The 23,729-nt window shown below is 33.6% G+C and overlaps 1 protein-coding gene across 2 annotated transcripts in view; it reads right to left on the bottom strand.

Moving 5' to 3' along the window:
- Nucleotides 1-23,729, bottom strand: part of LOC148597189 (protocadherin-like protein) — a 38,325-nt gene that overhangs the window by 10,379 nt on the left and 4,217 nt on the right. Inside the window, exons 1-13 of one of the 2 annotated variants that reach the window (XM_088563613.1) lie at nt 22,190-22,314; nt 17,915-17,989; nt 17,146-17,322; nt 15,600-15,672; nt 14,553-14,698; nt 14,047-14,229; nt 9,101-9,219; nt 7,811-7,979; nt 6,181-6,314; nt 5,145-5,319; nt 4,153-4,311; nt 2,397-2,537; nt 1,512-1,634 (exon numbers count right to left, since the gene is read on the bottom strand). In XM_088563613.1, the coding sequence (XP_088419739.1) occupies nt 1,512-1,634; nt 2,397-2,537; nt 4,153-4,311; nt 5,145-5,319; nt 6,181-6,314; nt 7,811-7,979; nt 9,101-9,219; nt 14,047-14,229; nt 14,553-14,698; nt 15,600-15,672; nt 17,146-17,322; nt 17,915-17,989; nt 22,190-22,253 (1,738 nt within the window). In that variant the 5' untranslated portion in view covers nt 22,254-22,314. Of the gene's footprint in view, nt 1-1,511; nt 1,635-2,396; nt 2,538-4,152; nt 4,312-5,144; nt 5,320-6,180; nt 6,315-7,810; nt 7,980-9,100; nt 9,220-14,046; nt 14,230-14,552; nt 14,699-15,599; nt 15,673-17,145; nt 17,323-17,914; nt 17,990-22,189; nt 22,315-23,729 lie in introns of those variants that run through there. The other variant, XM_088563614.1, reaches the window with a different exon arrangement.

Here is a 23,729-nt window from a genome sequence, read left to right as displayed (position 1 = left end):
GATTTCTAAACATGCCATTTTTGAAATAGTTTTATGTCACATAATTTAAATATTGACATATTAAACATACAGAGCTATAACATGGGCAGTAATAGCCCTGTGCGGGTCCGGGTGCCAAAAGAATAGGCACACAGCAGCGCTAAGCTTGTCGTAAAAGGCGACTATTTTTTTTTAAAAAGATTTTGCACCCATACAATTTACAGAATAGTGTTATTCTTCCACAATTTATATATAATTTATATATAAACGTCTCAGAATGTGACGACTCTATTCGCTACGCTGCTCCATCGGATCAAACTGATACACGGAATATACATAAACGTATAGAGAGGTCTGAAAAATTCCCAACACGGTTAGAACTATCAAATTTGCGATGTAAATTTTTGGTCGCTCCCTCCGCGGGACTCGAACTCGTACCGTTGTGACATCTATGGCAACACCGCCTGCACTAAGTCCAGCGCCCTAGACCACTCGGCCATTTAGGCTACATTAAATATAGCTTTCGCTGGCCGGGTCATTCCTCCTCGTAGGATTAATCTAGAGCTGTAACTTAGTACACGATGTATGGTAGAACGGGACAGTTCATTTTAGATGTTATTATGTAGGATAGAGGATCAAATTAATGATGCATGTCATAACAAATCAATATTATACAAACGTCTCAGAATGTGACGACTTTATTCGCTACGCTGCTCCATCGGATCAAATTGATACAGGGAAGATACATAAACGTATAGAAAGGTCTGAAAAATTCCCAACGATGTTAGAACTGTCAAATTTGCGATGCAAATTTTGGTCGCTCCCTCCGCGGGACTCGAAATCGTACCGTTGTGACATCTATGGCAACACCGCCTGCACTAAGTCCAGCGCCCTAGACCACTCGGAGTGGTGATAATATACAATCAAGTATCGCGTGATTTCGGAAATTCCCGAACCCTGTTGTGAGATGCTACAATGGATATTGATTACGCAAACCTTTGCGCATCATAATGCAGTATATGTGTTTGATAAATCATTTACTTAACATTTTCTTTTTGGAATGGGAAATGGGCATTGGGCAACAGAACATAATGTTATTATGCAATGGGGAATAGGGCAATGGAGATAGAGACCGTATTGAAGGTAATATCCGCTTTCGAGAGCACACCGAGGCACAGTATTGACACCGATATCAGTTTTCAACGGCAAATGAAGGGACAGTGTTGAAAACAGTATCAGTCTCCAAGGGCAAACTGAGAGACTGTTTTGAAAACAATATCTGTTCTGAAGGACAATTAGTGTATCATTTTTTATCTCCATACCAGCAACTATTGAATTTTTGAATATGAATACCATATTTTTTTACCAATATGTAAAGCCGATTTTTTTCTGGTTAGAAATAAAAATAATTTGTCTCGAACATAAAGGCAGAGCTTTTGTAACATTGTACGACCGGGGACCTTTGTTTTAATAAAATAAATTCTTGGCTGAGCTCCAGTTTTTACAGCATACTAGTATATAAGGTAGATTACCTGTAATATGTATTGTAAGGGTCCGTGGTCCAGTTGTTGTTCGTTCATCGTTTACATACACGTATACGTCATAGGCCGGCATTGATTCCCCTTTGACGGATCTTGTAAGAAGAATTTCTCCAGCTGAAATGTCGTGTGTATCATGAACATTTGTCAGAAAACACCGATGTTAAAGTGTATTAACTTTTGAATCATCAGTGTGGGGTCAAGTCTACCGCTGTGTGTAACTAAACTACAGTGTAACCTGTCGAAACCAAAACTCTTTTGTACTTTAAAATAATTCTGTTCAGATAGGTGTTGGTTATATCCAGTTTTTGGACATGTTGCAAATGATATATAAATGGACTTTAAGGGGTAGACCTAGGGTAAGGTATATACTTTTTGAAATCATTGACATGTTTGTATCACATTCAATTTCACCAGTGTCTATAAAGCTTACCTTTCAAATAGAATAAAATCAGTGCAAGTTACTTTGATGCTTACATGCGATTGATGTAAAATGCTGAATACAAACGTTCCAGTGATTTGTAAGAGTTGTGCCCCTTAGCCTAGGTCTACCTCCTTAAAAAGTGTCTGGTTTAGTCGGATTTCCGGATTTTTTTGGTTCGGTTAAGATGGATTTCACTGTATTTTTACACGTATTTACTTCTGACAAAAATTGAAATATTTGGAAAACATTTGTATATTACATTTACCTTTTATTTATTTTTTTATTTCCTTTAAACGAGGCTTTTTCCGTCCTTATTTGTGCTTTTTTTAGTATTGTATGTTTGTAATAGCCACGTCACTACTATTCTTTATTTTAATATTTCTCATTTGACTACTATTTGCTTTGGTCTGGAATTGAAGCAATGGACTAACGATATTAAATACGTGTGTACTCACAGTGAAATATTTGGAATGGACAGTTTGGTGCTTGGTTACATGTCATGGTATACTGCAACTGGTCACCCTCAGGATCAGTGGCCTCGACATCAAAAATAAGTTGTCCAATATAAGATGACGGTGCGGATACGGAAGTAGTGTCTACATTTATGAATTGAGACATTTTTAATAATGCGTATAGCTTTTATTATACCAGTTCTAACATCAGTTTAGAAATTCGGGTGATTTCTGATTTCGGCTATGTTCCAATACAAGAAGTCCTATAACCCATCAAAACATTATTTAATAATATTAAGTGGTAGTCAATATTACGTAAGAGTATTTTTATTTTATTCATATGGACAATGATAAGCTTCCGTCATTTTCTATCGACTTAATGCAGTGGTATCGGAGTCAATTTCAGGAAGCATCCCGCCCCATTTAAAGAACGAGTAAAATTTACGAGCATATACAAATTGTTCATGAAAGATTTATACAAGTATATGATAAAAATGTAGATAGAATAAACGAATTACGTTTTGTGATTTACTAATTTTTGGGGTGGAAAAGGAAGCGCGAAGAAAGTACCCACGCGATTGATATTCAACACTATATCTCATTTTTGAAAGCGCGAAAATAGATTTCCATAAATATCTTCACTTGACAGAATTCGCAAAAGTTAGCTACACATCAATTAATACGTGTACAGTATTCCATTTATTGTTCGTACCTATGTCTTGAGCTAATATAATTTTGAACGAGGTTTTAAATTCACAATTAAAACACAAATACTATTTAAATGAAAATAAACAAGTTTTTATCAATTGTAAATACTATGCAGTCGTCTTTGTTTCTCCGACTCTAAACACATATATACATGTATTTAAATAGAGGAGCTTAAATCTTGAACTTGTTAGGCGAAGTAGTGAAGTCATCAAACTTGGAAGCCAGATACGGGTCATTTGTATCTATGTGTAGACCCCTAAACAAAATGTGATGGACTACAAGGAAATGTGACGATTAATCTTGATGTGTTTGTGATGAACCACTCTTGACAGTATTTTTGGCGATGAAGTGAACCTTAGTTTGAATCAATTACTCTAAATGTTCATTGCAAACTTAATCTTGTTATTTTGTTCTTTGTACATACTATTGTGAAGTAAAACGCTCTTCAATATTCAATCGTTACATGTATCGGACACATATGTTACAAAGAAAACGAAGTAATGTTGTAAAAAGGAATCAGGGGTCGCTAATAGTGAAAAGTTCACCGAGGAGAATTTGGTATTAGGATATGTGTTTTTTCCAAATGCAAGTAAATGCTTGCTGCTTGATGTAAGTCATATTATATCATTTCCAAAATGGTAATAATGACTTGATTTTTATCATCATATTTTGATTGGATAATGAATTGGAAAGACTGAATAACCAAGGTAATACCACGAGTTTCACGACTGCCGGAACTTGCTCTATACACTTGTTTAATCCTCAATTACCTCGTTTACCTATTGATCATCATTTTATTTATATAGATTTTCGCAACAATGGATTTACAAGTGATTTTAAACTTTGTGATTAGCAGATTAATATACCAAATATTCAGTGAAATGAAATGAAATGAACGTCAGAACATAAAACTGTTGTGAAATTTTTAAGGGAAACAGTACGAGAGCGAAATTACCAATTTATTTCACATGACATTTATCAAGATTTATAACACTGGAAACCTTTGATAGTTAACTGTTCTAATTAATGATCTTTAACCAAATATACATACTCTGCAAATTGGTGAAGACAGGTGCTTGATTCCTGAGAACATTCATGAAGAATACACTGCTATCATTACGCCGGTTGTCATTACAGTTGATATCTACACGATATTCTCTAGTGACATCATAGTTAAGGTTCGGATAGGACTGAAGGATTATATCAAATTCTGTTGGATAAAAACAAGTGTCAGAAAAAGAGAAGCCACCTTAGGACTGTTTATACCACCGCCAAAAATATTCGTGAACGTATGATGGTATAACCTTGTCGTCGAAATCGTTAGCGTCCGTTAAATTTTATATTTTTTTAATATATGATCAATTGCGAAAATTTATCTGATCTTTTTATGAAATAAATACATTAATCCTAGAGACTATCCGGTGGCCTTTTACGTTTTTGGAGATTTTTGTTTCTACTTTTTTTGAAAGTAAGATGGGGAAAAGTTTGGGAAATTGTCATTAAAATTAATAGACATTGTTCATTATTAATCCCAGTTCGATTATTCTGGTATGAATGAGTTCCTTTTGAAATTTAGTTTTTAGGTGTTTTCTTGTACAAAATAAACATTCTTAAATCGCTTTTGAGATAAAAGGGTACGAAATAGGGCCATACAAAGAAAAAGAAACAAAACAAATATACTGTTCAGATTTCATTTTTTATTAGATTCCAGGTGTCCTATTTCATTTTCCATTTGATCATCATTATATGTTCATTGCATCATCCATTTCATATTCATCGCCCAAATATAGCTGAAATACTGCTGCAAGGGCTTTAAACACCAACGATAAATCAATCACACTTTCAATCACAATTAAGATATCTCATCCAGATTTAGAATTGTAAGGGGCTGGGCAACAATTACAATTGAGTTTCATATATTCATGCCATATTGTGTCCCAGTGTAAAGAGTTCAACATTCTTCAGTCGTATTATGCTGCGCTATGGGAAGCCTTTTATATTACAGAATATGGCGGGGAATGAAAGCTCTTACAAACATCTTACCATTGAAATTTGTCGATGATTTTAGGAAGATCAGGGATGTTGTTGGGACTGTAGAATAGGAACAGGTCACTGCTGCGTTCTCTGGATCAGTGACAGAGAAGGTATAAAGTGTTGTCTCCAGCTCAGATTGTTCCGTTGTATCGATACCAATCGGTAATCCTGTGATTACTGGTGGCTACAAAGAGAATTAAACAGCCGTTCTAGTTTCTATTTCCGCTGATTGTTCCATGGTATCTATACTGATCGGTAATCCGATGATGACTGGTGACTATATAAAAACAATAGATCCAATTTCCCATAAGCAACCATTGGATATGACAATTGCAAAAATACAAGTGTAAAAATATAAAGGTCATTTTTCCGTTTTAGTACTTGGTGGCATTTCGTATTTTCTGTCTGAATCCAAGTCTACATTTTTTTTAGTTGTTATAGAACATAGCTTTTTCTTATTTTATTATATTATTTCGTGAACTAATGTTTTCAAGTTTATAAGACTAGGAGAAGACGACGTCAAGTGAACTCATATTCGTCCGATTTAATATTCGGTTACAATTTTCAATACATTTTTTAATTGTGGCTTGCCTGATCAAACATATTGTCACTTAACCTTTTCAAGTTTTTGTGTATATTACAACTTAGTTGTCCAAATCCTAAAATATTTTAGACATTAAATTTCAGTGAGAATCGGACAATGGGTGAAACATGGTATGACAAAACCCACTATTTTGAAAGTTTAATTAAACTATTTGCACCATCAGAATCAAGAAAAAAAGACAAGATTTTCCATATCATGTTGGTAAATTGAGTTATAATTTCATTTAAATGAACATTTCATGAGCAGATAACAATGTCAAAACTTCATTTGTCTATTTAAAAAAATTCTGAGAAAATCCAGCGACGCAGAGATCAAATAGATAGAGCATCCTTGAGTGAAATAATTTTGACATGCATGTTGCCTGATTCATGCAAAAAATACACATAATAATAAAAATGATGTTCTCAAACCTTTATGGGCACTGCCTCTTTGGATACAGACCTCATCTAGTATCAGATAAACGGTAAATGCTCCTGATGTCGACTCATAACCATCGTCACAAGACAGATCGAGCACATAGGAATTGATGGCGTAGTAATCCATAGCTGCTCCTTCCTCAAGGTATATCCCATTGTCTTTACAAGAAAAAGTACATTTGTCGTTTCCTCATAATACCGTGAAAACTATTGGGTGTTTTTTTATACTATAATACTATAATTAGACCTTTGCTACAATGATCAAGGCTTAATATTCCTTATGAATCATAAGTTGCGAAACTTGTCGACCTTAAAACCATAATGACTTTCACGGATTTATTTATGCTTATTCCTTTTATGATATATATTTTAGGAGCATTTTTTCTATATTTGACTGTTTTCCTATATTAAGAGAAAATGATGTAACTTAGTAAAAAGAAATGATACAATTGATACATGGAAGCTTCATAATTGGTCAATATATATGGTTAATTTGAACTTTCCGCACTTATTGTTGTAACAGAGAATTTGAAATAATTCCGACGATCCGATACCAAGGTTTAATAAGGTAAGTGATATCATTATGACTGGCAAAGCAGGAAAAGAAATAGTCGGATCCATGAAGTGATGTTTTCACTGGCGGAGTAGGGGGAGAAGTAGTCAGATCCTCCCGTTACATATTCTAAACGGCCTGAATATGTAGGTCTCTACCTACTGCCTTGTTATTTATTTGGAAATTGTCTATCAGCTTCTGCGGACGAACAGACTTTCATGTCTGTAAAATTTCTTTCCACACCATTTAACATCCTGTTATTTCCAATATCCCCATTCTCCACAGACAATGCCCCTTTCCCTGAGAAAATCACCACCCCCACTAAAATCCGCAATTGCATTTCTCAAATATTTACATTGTCAAATTTGATTGTTTATTATTATAAACTTCAACATTTAAAATGCTATTTCAATTAAATTTGATACATGATTCGTTTTAATACATAGTTTAAAAATTCATTTCCTCATCCACTTTCCCTTTTTCTCCATACCTTTTATACCATAAATTGGGAAGTTTTGCACGTCCAAATATTGCTTGTTTGTTAGGGTTTAACGTCCGAGCAGCAATATGCAGCTATATTAAGACGATGAACATGACATGTAAAATGGGATGGGACACTGGGACAATGGGATCTCAAGGGTGATAGGGTCAACAAATTTTGATTGCCACGCAATAAAAGGGAGGGATGAGTAGGGTCGGGCAATTTAGCCTCCTGTGGCGGAGCGCAAAGATTCCTACTCCTATCGAATACAACAGCAGGGTTCTTTAACATTTGAGGAACGTGGAATCCTTCCCAACACGGTGCCCCACTATGGTTTGCGGTCAGGTTTTCTATATTATAGCCTGACAACCCCAGCATGTAACACGCCAGGGGTATCCCATTCCACCACCTGGGGCACACATCCAGGCTAGGTATCTGAGCATTATTTAGTCGCCTTTTACGACAAACTTAGCGCTGCTGCAGGCCTATTCTTTTGACTCCCGGACCTGCACGGCTCCAAATATTGCAGTTGCTCGAAAGGAAGCAATACAAACCGCTACTATTTTCCGTGTCGACTATATTTATGATATACTTGAAAACAAGATATAACGTAAAACATACTTAAACTTCCAGGTATCGTTTTGATGAGGAATGGAACTCCTGTAGAGTCAAGTGTGCATGTGACTGTTTGTACATCTGTTACAATCAGCTCATGGAGTAACGTTTCCGTAGACAAAGACTCCGATATTGTAGTTTCATTATTAGTAGTAAGACTAGTTAGCACTGGTGGCTGAAAAAAATAAGATCATTGTTATCATAAATTACAGCTTCTGAATCAAACTCTATATATATTTATGAAAAGATTTAACTTCTAATTAAAGGAGGTAGACCTAGGCTACGGGATACAACTCTTAAAAATCATTAGAACGTTTGTGTTCACCATTTTACATCTATTTCATGTAAGCATCAAAATAACTTGGCTTGATTTCAGTCTGTATCAAATGAAAGCTTGATAGACTTTTGTGAAATTGAATATGATACAAACATATCACTGATTTCGAGAGTTGTTTCCCTTACCTCCTTAATCAAAATCAAAACATTTATTTATGCGAAATGAAGAACATCAAAATGTGACCATCGAAGTAATACAATGTATATATCTTAAAATATTTGATCAGGAAGTTCATCTTTAACTTTTTTTAGCCTCCCGTGCAGGTCCGGGTGTCAAAAGAATAGGCCTGCAGCAGTGCTAAGCTTGTCGTAAAAGGCGACTAAATAGGGCTCAAGAACCTTTGCGATCTGCCACAGGAGGCTAAATTGCCTAACCCTACCCATCCCTCCCTTTTTCTTGTGGCAATCTAAATTTGTCGACCCTGTTGCCCGTGTGTCCCATCCCTTTTTTATTTCATCATCATTTCATTCTTCATTTTATCATCCATTCAATGTTCATTGTCTCAATATAGCTGCAATATTGCTGCTCGGACGTTAAACTCAAACAATCAATCGATCAATCAACCTTTTTTAAGCTTTGAATAAGAACAAAATGATGTTGCAATCTAAACGTTTAATAACTCGTTTTCGTTTGTAATTAATATTAAATGAAGATTGTGCGGGTATTGATTAAAATTCGATTTACAGCAATTCTGGTTATTATTCAAATTTTGTACGAGCTTAATGAATATATTCACAACAAAGGTGTTCCACGTGTTATTCATCTTACTCAAACTTCAATTTAAAACCACATGAATAGGATATGATTGTCATGCATATTTCTTAACATAATGTATTGGTCGATCCCGATGAAGTAGTAAACCTATCATGGCGTTTATTCTTTCATTGTATAATGTTTGGAACAGTTTCATGAATGAAAGACCCACCAAAACGTCATAATTAAAGATTTCTTACGGTTACCTCATTAGAAACCCTGATTGTGAGTGTGCCTGTATCGGTGGAACAACCATCACTAACGGAAAACGTCATATCGTGATCTCCGGGTATAATAGTTGCGTCATTTTGAATCTTCACTTGCTCTGCAACAGAAAAAAAAACATTTACCATAGATGCTTTAATTTTATGCAAGAAGAGTTATATCACCAACTATTTTTGTATGAAAAGATCAATTTAAATAATGTTCAAGCTGCCTGTGTAGCTGGCTTTAATTTAGGCTTTGCTTTTTAAACTAAAATGTATACCAGTTCAATAGCTTTAGGTATGACTGTTTTGTTCCTACCAGGAAATAAATGTCGACATGAATGATTACACATTGAAATAAAAATGGTCGAGGCAAGCAAATTAGACACCACACTTTAATGTGACAACAATACATTTGAGAGAATTGACTGAAAGATTTTATCTAATTTTACCGTAGCCAAATCATCGTAATTGCAGTTACTTTTATCAATTGCATTTTATCATCCACTTCATGTTCATCGCCTGAATATAGCTGAAATATTGCTGCTCGGGCGTTAAACTCCAACAAACAAACAAAAACTTTTATCAATTCATTCCGGCGTGATTTGTAAAAACTGGTGCGAAAATGGTTCCTTTTCCGTTTTTAGAATTTATGAAGAAATAATTTACAATTTTCAAATACGTACATGTATGGGTTCAATAAAAAAATCGTCTTTATTAATTCCCAAATCACAATTTGATGTAATCCCTGTGGATCTGGGTGTAAAAATAGGCTCACAGTAACGCTAAGCTAAAAGTTTACTTAACTGCCTATCGATCAGACATGAATACATATTCAGACGAAATATAGACGGAACGATAAATGAAGTATAAATGTAGGTTTTAAAATACAAAATACCAATCATATATATCGCTAATTTCGATATGCTGTACACGTATGTACAAGGAGTTACCTAATCATCAGCATTTAATCAAATTTATAGGAAAATTGAACAAACGAAGTCGAGTTACTGTGTAATTAGGGTACGAATTTCGATGGTCATCTTGACAGCAAACTTTGAACTTTGGTTACCATCAAAAATGAAATTTCTTCTTCACTTGTATAATGAAGTTGTGGAAGCTACGAATCCAAACGTCAATTAACTTATTTTCCTCCTAAATTATAGTGTTATTTAACCAGGAATAGCATTTCTTCCCCGAATAGGCTTGATCTTAAGATATTCATGTTTTTTTTTTTATTTGTATTTACTTAGACAAGTCAAACACATATAATACAAACATAAAATACAGTATACATATAAACATAGACATAAACGTACGCAGACAAAGAACAAAAATTAGCATTTATACAATGTATATAACCTTGAAAATTGTCAAGGATAACCCATAAAGTCATACTTATAACAAAGGCTTATTTCCATTAGGGTCCTTAAAAAGAAAAAAAAATACATGAAAAGTACGTGAATCTACACGAGAAGCATTTCCCATTTGCTAAAATATTAACAGTTTATGTAAGTACAATTTATTATATTAAAAAGTGACATTTTGTAAATAAATTCATTTTCTTCTCTTCTTTTGGCTTCTTCCTTTAAAGAGTTTAATTTTAGTTTTGAAAGAATTTTTGTTTGTTATATTTTAACAGTAAGTGGTAATGTGTTCCAAATTTGTACAACATGATATGTGAAAATATCCTTACTACATAATTTACAATTAGGTATAATATAATTTAAATTTGAAGCACCCCTTGTATTTCCTTGATTCATTTTGAAATTTTCACACAAATATTCAGTACCATGATAAATATTAAGTAGCTGTCTTTGTAAGAATCATGCAAAATCTAAAAAATGTGATACACCCAAAAAAGGCTACATTTTTTTTATTTTTGTAACTAAGTTGTTTTATGGGTCTATACTATGAAATGTATAATTATTCATTCAAATCTGCCTGCTCTTAAGAGATAATCAACATTGACAATCCAGTAGATTCTATTGTATTTCAGCGTCATTTACAGAGTTATCTCCCTTCATTTTGAAATCTATAGTGAATTCTATATAATTTTTATCTCCTAAGAGCACCGGCTATATGAAAAACCACATGTTAATGTCTGTTTACTATGGTAACTCAAACAAAATATCAAAAATAAAAATATGTAGGCTTTTTACCCATGAATCACATTTTGCATGATCCTTAGCTGGAGTGCTACTTAAAGATATGGTTAATTATTAGTTCTATCTGGCACCGCAAGCATATTGACAATGTCAAAGTTTTCAAAATTAAGCTTGTTCTGGGTCCCAGGGCAAGAATAAACCTAACAACTTTGTTTTGCAAGATTTGCATTTTTTTTTACTAATTCCGCCCCTAAACTACTGTACCAAGTGACACATGAATAATCAAAATAGCATTGTATCAAAGACGTTGACAGTGTTATTCTTGATCTGGAATCAAGACATTTAGTATTTCTATATAAAAATGTCTTCCATTGACTTTAGAAACAGTATTTAACAAATAGTTCAAATTACTATCAGAGATATTTGACAACATCTGTAGCTTTAATTACATGATCATAACATTTAACGGAAACAATTTAGATTTGTTTGATTTTTCTTTTGGGACCAATTACCATACATTCGGTTTTACCTAAATGCAATGATAATTTATTATCAATCAGCCAGTCTGAACACTGCTCTAACACACTTCCTAATGTGTTTGTTATTACATTTGGATCTTAATGTGGAAATAATATTGCACTATCGTCTGCATAAAAAAATAAGTTAACATTTGTTATCTGTGCTAATTGACATATCGTTCACTTAAGTTAAAAATAGCAGAATGCTACCCTGAGGTACACCACAAGTTACATTCATTGGTTCAGACACAGTATTATTTACAGACACAAATTGTACTCTTTGCGACAAATATAAATGAAACCTATCAATTGATTGTATACCTATAAATTTACGTTTACTGCATAATATATTATGGTCGACAGTGTCAAAAGCCTTTTGCAGGTCCAACATTATCATACCAGTGTACAAACCGTTGGCATTGATTGTTCCTCATTTAATCTTACAAATATATAAGACAAGTATCCGTCGAGTATTTTTGACTAAAGCCAGATTGTAAATTATATAACAAATTATTATATTGTAAAAATTGTATGAGTTGTTTGTAAACACTCTTTTCTAATTTTTTATACAATACTTAAAATGCTAACTGGCCTATAATTTCCAAATTCTAGTGGACTATTTTACTTATAGAGAGGTTTGACCCTTGCATATTTCATACTGAGGGGAACTACCCCAGAAGATATAGATTTGTTTATTATTGATGTAATTGGATACTTTGAAACTCTAGCACCATCCCGTATAAATCTTGCAGGGATTTCGTCTAATCCGGTGCTTTTTGAAGCGTTTAAAGATGGAAGTTCTTTAAAAATGAAATCCTCAGACACTGGTAGTAAAATATTTTTTTGTTATCTGGATTTCTCCTTTTTATTAAAATCTAAAAATAATTGAGAGGTGACTCTATATTCACCTTTTGCCTTAGCAAACTTCTTAACAAGTTCTGATGCAACAGTAGGGAAAAAATATTAATGTAGTCTGCAATAGTTTTCGAGTCTGAATAAAGATCGTTTTCAATTTTAAGGACAGTACAAGATGTACTAGACTCTTGACATTTCCCTTTATATCCTAAGTCTTTAAATTGCTCCCATAACTTTTTGGGTCATCTTTATTTTCTTCAATTCTGTCTAAAAAATAATTTGATCTTGCTTTGTTGACCTCTCTTTGACCTTTTTTGACAAAACTTTGTAACCTTCAGAGCTAGAAAACTGTTTGTATTTTTTAAAAAAAGATGATCTTTTTCAATAATCAGATTTAAAATTGCATTTGTTCTGAAGAATATTTTTCATTGATCGGATTTTAATGATTTAATTTTGCCTACTGGCGTTCTCTTTGTTTTCCTGTCTCAAAAAAATTATGTTGAGGTCACTTATACCATTAGACTGATCCAGATTTCAAAACATTTTCTGGTTAATTATACATAATAAGATCAACAATAAATTTTCAGTGATTCTTGTAGGCTCGTCTATAAGCTGTTCAAAACCAAACAATTTCACCATACTTGTGAATGATTCACATAAACAATTTCACCATACTTGTGAATGATTCACATAAACAATTTCACCATACTTGTGAATGATTCACATAAACAATTTCACCATACTTGTGAATGATTCACATAAACAATTTCACCATACTTGTGAATGATTCACATAAACAATTTCACCATACTTGTGAATGATTCACATAAACAATTTCACCATACTTGTGAATGATTCACATAAACAATTTCACCATACTTGTGAATGATTCACATAAAGAACTAGATTTGTTTTTCATACAAATATTAAAATCTCCCAAAATATAGGTTTCTATGTCAGATTTTAGTTGAAAATAACTTTTTCAAACCTATCAATAAAGTTATCATGTCTGGGGGTCTATGAACAGTTCCAATTATAATAGGCTTTGATTTTGGAAGCAAAAGCTCAATGCAGATGGTTGCAAGTTCTTCCAATTGTAAGTCATTTCTGGTATTTTAAACATACTTAATTTTTATATAAATGCAGACTCCACCTCCGTGACGGTCTCTGCCTTTTTGTAATATGGAATATCAATTTGTATTTCACCATTAGTGACAGTAACATCTAATCACGTTTCAGAAATCACAACTGCTCTAGCATTACTGGCTAAAATTCTTAATTCTGACATTTTAGGTAGTAGTGATCTGGTATTAATGTCTAAAAAAACAAAGTCTTTTACATTTTGGGATTCCGTAAAACGTTATTACTGTCATCTCATATTGGGTGGATGTACATGTATCCAATATTTATTTTTGTATAATTCAGGAGTGTTTTACTTACGACTTTTTCTGTGTGCTTAACTTACGATTTATGACGTCATACTCAAACATTGCTGCTGCTGACCCAGTGTTTCCAGTGTAAGTTATTAACAACTGTCCAGAGTTCGCGGCATCGCCATCCGTGACTGTCAGTGTTAAAAGGATTGTACCACCAGTTACCGAAGAGTCAATGATAACAAAATTATCCAGGTTTGTAAAACTTGGGGAGCCTGAAGATATTTCGATAAATTAAGTTTGTAGACGTAGTCATTTTTACTGGTTCAAACCATATTCGTATATATTCGTATACGATTTATTTTTTTAGGTCAGTGCACTGTTATTGTTTTTATACTGTAACAATATATTCAAAGAATAAATTCGTTTCATACGGAAAACAAAACGAAAAAAAATAAAACCGTTATATTTTCAAAGTGGACACATATTATTTGTAAAAATACGGTAAATGTGTTTTGACAACTCAAACTGTTGCGGTTTAAATTAATAGTGTAGATTGTTTACTCAGATGTATGTCAGTTAATCATTAAACACTTACTTGGTTGAACCCTTACGTTGATGGAATATTCGGAAGATATATCGGCGACGGAGTCCCAATCATATGTTGTTTCAGCATCTGTTAAATTTGCTTTTTTATGAACTCCTCCGTTCCCGCCTGCAACAACAGGTTCAGTTGGTTCATAACTGAAAAAGACCTAAATATATGCACGTATTTATCATAGAACACAATCTTTTCATTAGTGTTGACCAGAGCGCCTTTTGTGTTAACTAGCTTTGGTTATGTTACTTGTATTAGAAGTTAATCGAATATTACTTTTTACTGAAGAGAAGATTTCTGTTTTTAACATAGTAAGTACGTTCCAATACCAAGTTATATAGACACTTATCCCCAATGCATATGAACATTTTAAGTACATAGGAATTATCTCAATGTATGTTTGCATTCTTCATTTAAGCGAGTTAAAAAGTTTGATTTTGGAAGATATTTTCAAATCTTTTCACAATATTTTACAAATTGAGATTGAAAAATAGAGTGGGCATGAATGTTGTTCTTTTATCTTTATAGTAAGTAATTGTCGTCAAATTGTTATCAAATGCATTCGCAATTTCAATATCCCATACCGGTACATTTGTACGTATTTGTCCGGCTATTTTATTATACGGCTTTGAAATATTGTTAGAAGTTTAAACATTTAATTTGGGTGTTATGACATTCAAAAGGGGAACATGGCTTGTTTTACGGATATCACTTCATGATGACATATGAAAAGGACTGTATTTTATGTGCAGGCATTATCTGTGTCTCCTGGACACAGAAAGTTCAGTCTTGCTACTAGTTCCCCTAGTGAAACAGATGCTGCTATAAACAGTAATGGGGCGTCATTATTTTGGTTTTCATGGCCGTATTTCGCACTGATATGTTACAATTTTATTTTTGTTCCAGTATAAAATCAAATGGTTACGAATAAGCCTTCGCGGTGGTCAATAATGCTTTATACTATAAATGCATTTATGTATATTAAATCTAATTACATTAAACTGTCCATTAATTTTATCTATTTGTTGCAATGACTACAACACTTACAAACCAAGGTAGTTATCCGGTTTAACGTATATCCTGCTGCCAGTAACAGGAATAGTGTTTTTGTCATTAGGCGCTGAAACAAAATTGTTTTCATATATAAATACGATAACTTGAAATGAAGCGTATTTAGTATGGACTGCCTAGAGATTTATATGCAAATATCCCCCATGTGTGCATATTATTAAAGTGTTACATGTATATTTTTTTTATAGAAAACGAAACAGTGCATTAAATAATATTATGTAAGAATTCATTAAAACATAATTAAAATTAGTATGTTAAAAATCCATCAATGCTTATTTAAACAATGTCAATTATTAAATCATAGGAACGTTTGTATTCAGCATTTTATGTCAGCGTCAAGATAACTTGGACTGATTACATTCTGTTTGAAATAAAAGCTTTTAATTAACTTTAATAGGCTTGCTGAAATTGAATATGATTAAAACATATAACTGTAATAAATATAAGCATATATTATGTTTCAAATAAAAGCTTTATAGGCTTTGGTGAAATGGAATATAATTAAAACATATAACTGATTTCAAGAGTTATACCACTTACCCTAGGTCTACCTCCTTAAACAATAATCAAATTTCTCGAAATTTGTAGTTATAAAACGAAATACTTAGAATCCCCCTTTTTCCATTCTATAATTATAAAAGCTACAACCTACAAGTCAGTTGAAATAGAAATTACAAAACCATCGTTGTTTATTAGGTTAATGCAACAAGTTTCAAGTCCCGAAATATTTGATTAATAACACGGAACTACGATCTCTCCGTAAAGTTCCTATTGGTAAGATCTTTATTGCGATATTGATAAACACAAGTATCGTTTAATAAATTATCAGATTGAATCTATGTTTACTTAATTTGATGCACTAACAAAATTGTGTGATCATAGGGTCGCTAATAACTTTCATTATACATTCTCTCACCGAAGGGTTCTTAAATTTTATTATTATGATTGGACGATTTCGTTTTGTTTGCTTTTGTCTTGTTTTTTTTTTTTCTATTTTTTGTTTATATTTTTAAATATTGCTTTTGAACTTTATCCTCCAAGCATTTCCATATTTAATCTGTTTTAAAACCGCTGGCGGATTTTTATTAAAATTGTACCCCGAATGTGTACACAAAGCATTTGTAGTTAGTAATGAAAAAAGTACATTTTTGTACCGAAACATCATATATAGGACAATTGAATACATCAAATATAACTACATGACCTGCAGATCTAAAAAAACAAGTCAGTTGAAATATAATAAAAAAAAACACAATGTAGCGTAAAGGAGGAAACATTATTCCATATTAATCCAGAAGACAAGAAAAGCAAGACATCACACACAAACAAATAAAAGCATTAGCAATATGAACTCCCAAATCTTGAGTGACATCAAGGGCTTAATAAGTAATGACCAGCTCCTACATACTACAAGAGAGGAAAATTCTGAAAGAGTTTACTTACAATTATGTAGCTCACCGACACGATGTCATGGTGGAGTTGCTACGTTAGTAAAGTATGGAGTATTAAATTAATGACTTACTGTTAATTTGCAGATCATTTTCTCCAACAAGTGTCCATAATGTCCCAGCTTGCTCCCAGACTTGTCCTTTGATTATTACACCGGGAGTTATACCAATTAGTGAATATAATTCCCATTGGTCTATGAAGCCACAACAGTCTATTTTGTATTTATTAGCATACAGAAAAATACCGTTTTCTACAATTAAAAATATCTTACATGCATAATTGCAATTTTGATTAAGGAAGTAGACCTAAGGTAAGGGACACAAATCATACAAATCATTGGAACTTTTTTTTTCCAGCATTTTACTTCAATCTCATGTAAGCATCAAAGTAACTTAGATTGATTTCATTCTGTTTCAATTGAAAGCTTGATTGGCTTTGGTGAAATTGAGTATGATACAAACATAAACACTGATTTAATATTTGTGTCCTTTACCCTAGGTCTACCTCCTTAAGTGACGATTTCCATTAAACAAAAAAGAAAAAAATGATAATAGTTCAGAGATGGTAAGCCAAGTATGTCAAACTATATTCTACATTTACTAGCGTACTTTGCGTTTCCTATAGAAGGTATTATACAAAACCAATCAAGGGAACAGATTCTAGCGGAAATAAAATATAAATGCAATTCTGGGATCAAGACTAGACAGAGAAAACAGACACATTGACCAGGAACACGGGTAGAGTAAGCGTCCTCTGCTTTTTCTAATAAAAACCGCCGAGATGTTCATAATTGCATTAACCTGTAAGTTTGTTTTCTAATTATGCATCCACACTTCACTTACTTCCTGCTTCGGAAATGTCCGATCTCTTGTTTGTGCCAGTAAATCCAACTGTGTCATTATTATTACATGCTTGACCTTTAAAATTATCAAAGTAACTGTAAACATGTTGTAAAATTATACACATTAAAGGACTTCCACATTGACATCTACAGAATGTATCATTGAACGTTTTTGACTAAATTTTGAATGAGCTACAATCCAGGAAAACAATAGAAAAAAGAACAAAAAACAAAACAAAACAAAACAAAAAAAACCCTGTATCTGTATGACTATTTTTTAAAGATGATTCTTAAAATTGCATTAAAATATAAAACGTTTCTTGTATATAATGTAGAATTTTCAACATTTCGTTCTTATTTAGTTTCACTTATCTGAACATACGCCAAAAATAATCTTCAAAACTGACCGGTAGTTACCAGATGAATTACCTTGCCGGCGCGCATAGTGCATGAGGCGCATGGATGTACATGTATCAATGTGTCATTTGACAATAGCTGTGCTCTTTACCCTACTTGTAGTTTAATTATTTGTCATGACAGTTCTAATTCAAGATTGGTGCCAAGCGGTCCTGTCGTGCTAATTGATGTGAACAATTCAGCTTTTGTCGTCCTTTCGAAAATAGTTTCATGCAGGTGTTCGCTTATCTAGTTTGTGTTTAATGAGGTTGTCTTTATTTCCGTAAACTGCATCTTGTCTTATGTTTGTATTCAATCCATGTTATTTTTTCCAAATTTCTATTAATCTTAAAAAAAGATGATGTCCCGGATGATGGATTTGGAGGGAGCGCGAAGATGCATAAACATGGCCTGGCCGCGAATGATTTGAAGTGTTGCGGTAGGAATATCCACGTGACATTTAAATGAAAACATTTTGTTTGAAATGATAAGCTTTAAAGCATTTGAGCGGAGATACAATTTGCATCGGTATGAATCTTTGGAAAGAAGAAGACCCCCCCTTTTTATAAATTTATGATTGATTGATTATTGGTTTAATGCCCGAGCAGCAATATTTTAGCTATATTCAGACGATCAACATGATATGGGATGATAAAACGAACATGGAATGATGATCATAAAATGAAAAAGGGGATGCTACACAAGGATAATAGGGTCGACAAATTTTGATTGCCACAATATAAATGGAAGGATGGGTAGGGTCGAGCAATTTTGCCTTCTTTGGCAGAGCGTTCCTACTCCTATCGAATACCACAGCAGGTGTTCTTTAACGTGGGAGGAACGTGGCATATTTCTCAATACGGTGCATCACTATGGTTCGCAGTCAGGTTTTCCGTATTATAGCCGGACAACCCCAGCATGTAACACACCATTTTGTTTGTTTGTTTGTTGGGGTTTAACGTCCGAGCAGCAATATTTCAGCTATATTCAGACGATGGACATGAAATTCATGACAAAATGAACATGAAACGATGATGAAATGAAAAAGGGATGGGACACAAGGACAATGGTGTCCACAAATTTGATTGCCACTGGAAATAGGGAGAGGTGGGTAGGATCGGGCAATTTAGCCTCCTGTGGCGGAGCCCTGTGGTTCCTACTCCGGGAGAATACCACAGTAGGGTTCTTTAACGTGCGAGGAACGTGGCATCTTTCCCAACACGGTGCACCACTATGGTTTGCGGTCAGATTTTTCGTATTAAAGTCTGACAACCCCAGCATGCAACACGCCAGGGGTAACCCATTCCACCACCTGGGGCACACATCCCAGTTGTTCTGTGGGCAAAGCGCCCTAGCCCCCGACTAAGGTTCTGAGCACTATTTAGTCGCCTTTTACGACAAGCTTAGCGCTGCTGCAATCCTATTCTGTTAACACCCGGACCTGCACGGGTAGTAACACACCAGGGGTACTCCATTCCACAACCTGTGGCACACAGCCCAGTTGCTCTATGGGCGGAGCTCCTGGTAGGTTTCTGAGCACTATTTAGTCGCCTTTTACGACAAGCTTAGAGCTGCTGCAGGTCTATTCATTGACACCCGTATATGTAGGAGCTATAAAATTTACGAAAAGGAGACAATTGACGAAGCGTCATTTTTAAGACATATTAGAGTTGTCAAGTCTTTTTTAAGATAAAACAATACTAGAATTTGTTTTGGACCATTTAAAAGAACAGTTATTGTGATTCTAAATTGAAGTGGGTCACTTCTGAGCTTGATGGCTTCCTTATTTCTCCTTACGATTGAATACGGAACATTCCGAAAGCCGTAAGTTTTAAGCTCCCGCAGGGAAACAGACAAAAGAGTGCAAGATTACGAAATGTATGATGAAATGTCGGGAGGCTCCGGGTGTAAGCGGAAGCAATAACCTATATAGATGCATTTGTTTCAAACTTTCCCACATTAATTTACTACTATCGAAGTAACAATTTCTAACGAAGAGGCGTCATTTGTTTTTCTATTCATTCATATATTTCAAAGCTTCGCAAATATAGGAATTGTTAATTAAGTTTATCAACAATGATTTGTACATGCACGTGCTTATTATGTTTTTATTACCTATTGTACACGGCAGGTATCTGCCTGTCTGTCGGTCTGTAGTCAGACACAAGGTTCCCCAGTGATCTTGAAGATAAAGTCACCCATGCAGTGCTACCATGTAGTTTAGGAGGCAACGGTAAAACAAGATTTTATAATTGTGTCATATCTGTGGATTCCGTTTTTACCAATTCGGACAATAGCTTGACAGACAACCTCTAGATTGCTGGAGTCAAGCTTTTGGTGCCAGCCTAACCTCTAGTATCTGACATGTTGAAAGCCACCCCAATGTGAATTAGCTTAACACGTGTTTTAAAATATTTTAAGTCTTTTATTTACATGGAAGGTTAATTTCTGCATTGAAGATGCAGTCAAAATACATTCAAACTTTAAATTCAGGGTAAAACTTTATGAAACACTTTTATTTCAAACACAATAAGAAATAAACTTTCACTTTCTAAGAATTCAAATGTCCCTAAACATAAAATACTATTAGGATTATTTTCTCGAATATTAAGAAAACGATAATAATTATGTCTTGTGTGTTTGATTGTGCTCTGTCCTTTTGTATACGGTTAATTTAAGTACCAGTCCACATAAAATTCAGACACTATCAATGGTAAAGTGATTCATAGAGTATAATACCCAACGAAAAACGATGACTACATATGCCATATTTGTACAGAATGATAATCATTTCTGTATTCAGATTTGCATTTTTGAGAAATTACCCCCTAAAATCAACAAAATCAGACAAAACAAAGAATAATAACCCTTGCAAATTGCCAATTTTGTCTACCAAAAAAAAACTAAGACCGGTTATGTGATCTTTAACTGTTTCCGAACAAGAAATTGTGGGTTTCGACATCCATGAATCACCTCCTGTCTGATTTTTATAAACACTACAAATAAATATAGAAGCAAACACGGTGGGATGACTCAAATACGACATAATCCAAAAACATGGCCTAAATGTTAGCGTTAGAAACAAAAACGATCAGCATTTTTTTCAATATATGTTATGTTGGTATTTCCTCAGACTGGACTATAATACATATTACATTTTAATGAATTTTAACTTCCGGTGGCCGATTTAGTAAGGAAAATAAGTGTTGGGTGCCCAGTACTTAAAGGTTTTCATGAATGCTGAACTCGAAATCTTCATGACACTTTTAATGTGCCTTTCAAAGATACGGAAATCTGAAATCTAAATATACACTTAAGCTTGTCAATAAAAATTAAAAGTATTAAGATTTAAGTTAAAAGTATTAATTAAAAGTATACATTCACCAATAAAAATGTAAATATGACACGGACAAGGAGGCAGGTGGACAAACGCGTCCACCGCTATTTAACGCTTCATTTTAGAACGGTGTCAGAATCGATCTGTATAGTACAAATTGCTGTAAAAGTTACTACTTTATGTTATGAAATGGGTGATTTTAACTAGAAAAAAATATTGGAATGAAATGTGTTTTAAACAAGTCACAGAGAAGTCATATTATATCAGTTGTAATTATACGTCTTGTTGTAAGCACCGTAACTACCGTTTACTTCAAAACCAGCATTTTTATAGATAAATTTGTAATTTAAGTAGTTATTTCGCAATCTGGTTCCCTGGTCAATATTATAAGCGACTTTAGGATGTATTTGAGAGAAACACGTGGAACGAAAATATTACCCGGGCTTCCAGGTTAAGTTATTTTGGTTGTAATTTCCTATGAAAACCAAATATTGATGGCTTGATTTATGAGATATATACAATAGCCAGCATCTTTGTACTTACTATTCACAGAATAAAGCAGACCCGCTAAGTTCATAAGAACTGCACGAAGATGTAAATCCCTCATCTTCTTCGCAGTTAGATAAACATAATGATCCGATACTCTCACTTGAACTCAATTATAAATCAAGCGTGATAGTTTTTATATTCTCTATTAGAATATGGATTTACCGAAACATCATTGGTTCTTTGTTTTGACCTTGATCTTTGTGAAGGTTTTTGAAAATCTTCATTCTTTGCCCTATTTTTTGTCATAACCTTTAATATATAGATGAAATCTGTGATCTTTAAAATTGACACAATGTAAACAAAGCGAAAGACGACAATAAAAATGACAACGTTAATGTTTTGTATTTAACTTTAAATTCACAACAATATACATTTGTAACTCAAATAGGTTTAGGATCTAAATTAAATAGAATTATTGAATGCTATCTCAAACAGTCAAATTTTCCATAAAGAAGGTTGCCAATGTCTTTAAAGGTCTTGAGGAGTAAATCAATATAACATTGATATGATTAAACTCATAGTTTCATTCTATAATAGTCTTGACGATACCGAAAGAAAATTACTACTCATTCCTTAGCCCATTTAGAAGAAGTTTGTCAGAACAACAGCAGACTTATTTTACCCTTCAATTTGTTTGGCATTATAAACAGTATATATGTAGGAATTAATGTTGCAAAATAATGAGCATTTACTACGTAAAATGGCTCGAATTTTATTGTTCGTTGATTAATAGAATTAATACTATTTAATGTTATTGGCAGGAAAAAAAACTTTCATTAGAAAAAAATATATGGATATGGTATATGCCATTAGTTTTGTGTAATTATACATCCTTTTCAAGCCCCAAAAACCATCCATGTTTAATTCAACGATTTCCGAAGCTCTTAATTTTGAATAACGACAAACGTCTCATAGTGTTAAAGTCAATATCTTGGGTACTAACTTTCGCGCTTATTTTACCATCACGACAGATAAATACATATATAATATATCAGCTTCTCTTAGTTGAAGATTATAATCAAATTTAAACATGCATGTAAAACATAGTGGTGCAACGTGTTGGAAAAGATGCCACGTTCCTCGCACATCAAAGAACCTTGATGTGGTATTCTTTCTGAGAAGGAACCTTTCCGTTCCTTCTAAGGGTTAATTGCCCGACTCTACCCACCTTTCTATATTTCCAGTGTCAATCAAAATTTGTCAACCCCATTATCTTTGTGTCCCATCCAATTTTTCATGTCATCATAATTTCATGTTCTTTTTATCACCCATTTCATGTTCATTGCCTGGATATGGCTAAAATATTGCTGTTTGGGCGTTAAACACAATCAATCAATCGTCACAGTTTAATTGATTGATTGATTGTTGCGGTTTAACGTCCGATCAGCAATATTTCAGCTATATAGGGTCGGGCAATTCAGCCTCCTGTGGCGGAGCCCTATGGTTTTTACTCCGGGGGAATACCATAGTAAGGTTCTTTAACATGCCAGAAACGAGGCATTTTTCCCAACACGGTGCACCACTATGGTTTGCG

The sequence above is a fragment of the Perna viridis genome, chromosome 15 (assembly GCF_037379345.1).
Source record: "Perna viridis isolate PV_CMFRI_1.1 ecotype Kerala chromosome 15, ASM3737934v1, whole genome shotgun sequence".
NCBI lineage: Eukaryota > Metazoa > Mollusca > Bivalvia > Mytilida > Mytilidae > Perna > Perna viridis.
Note: the sequence above shows the minus strand (reverse complement) of the source record. Positions and strands in the feature narration are given on the sequence as shown.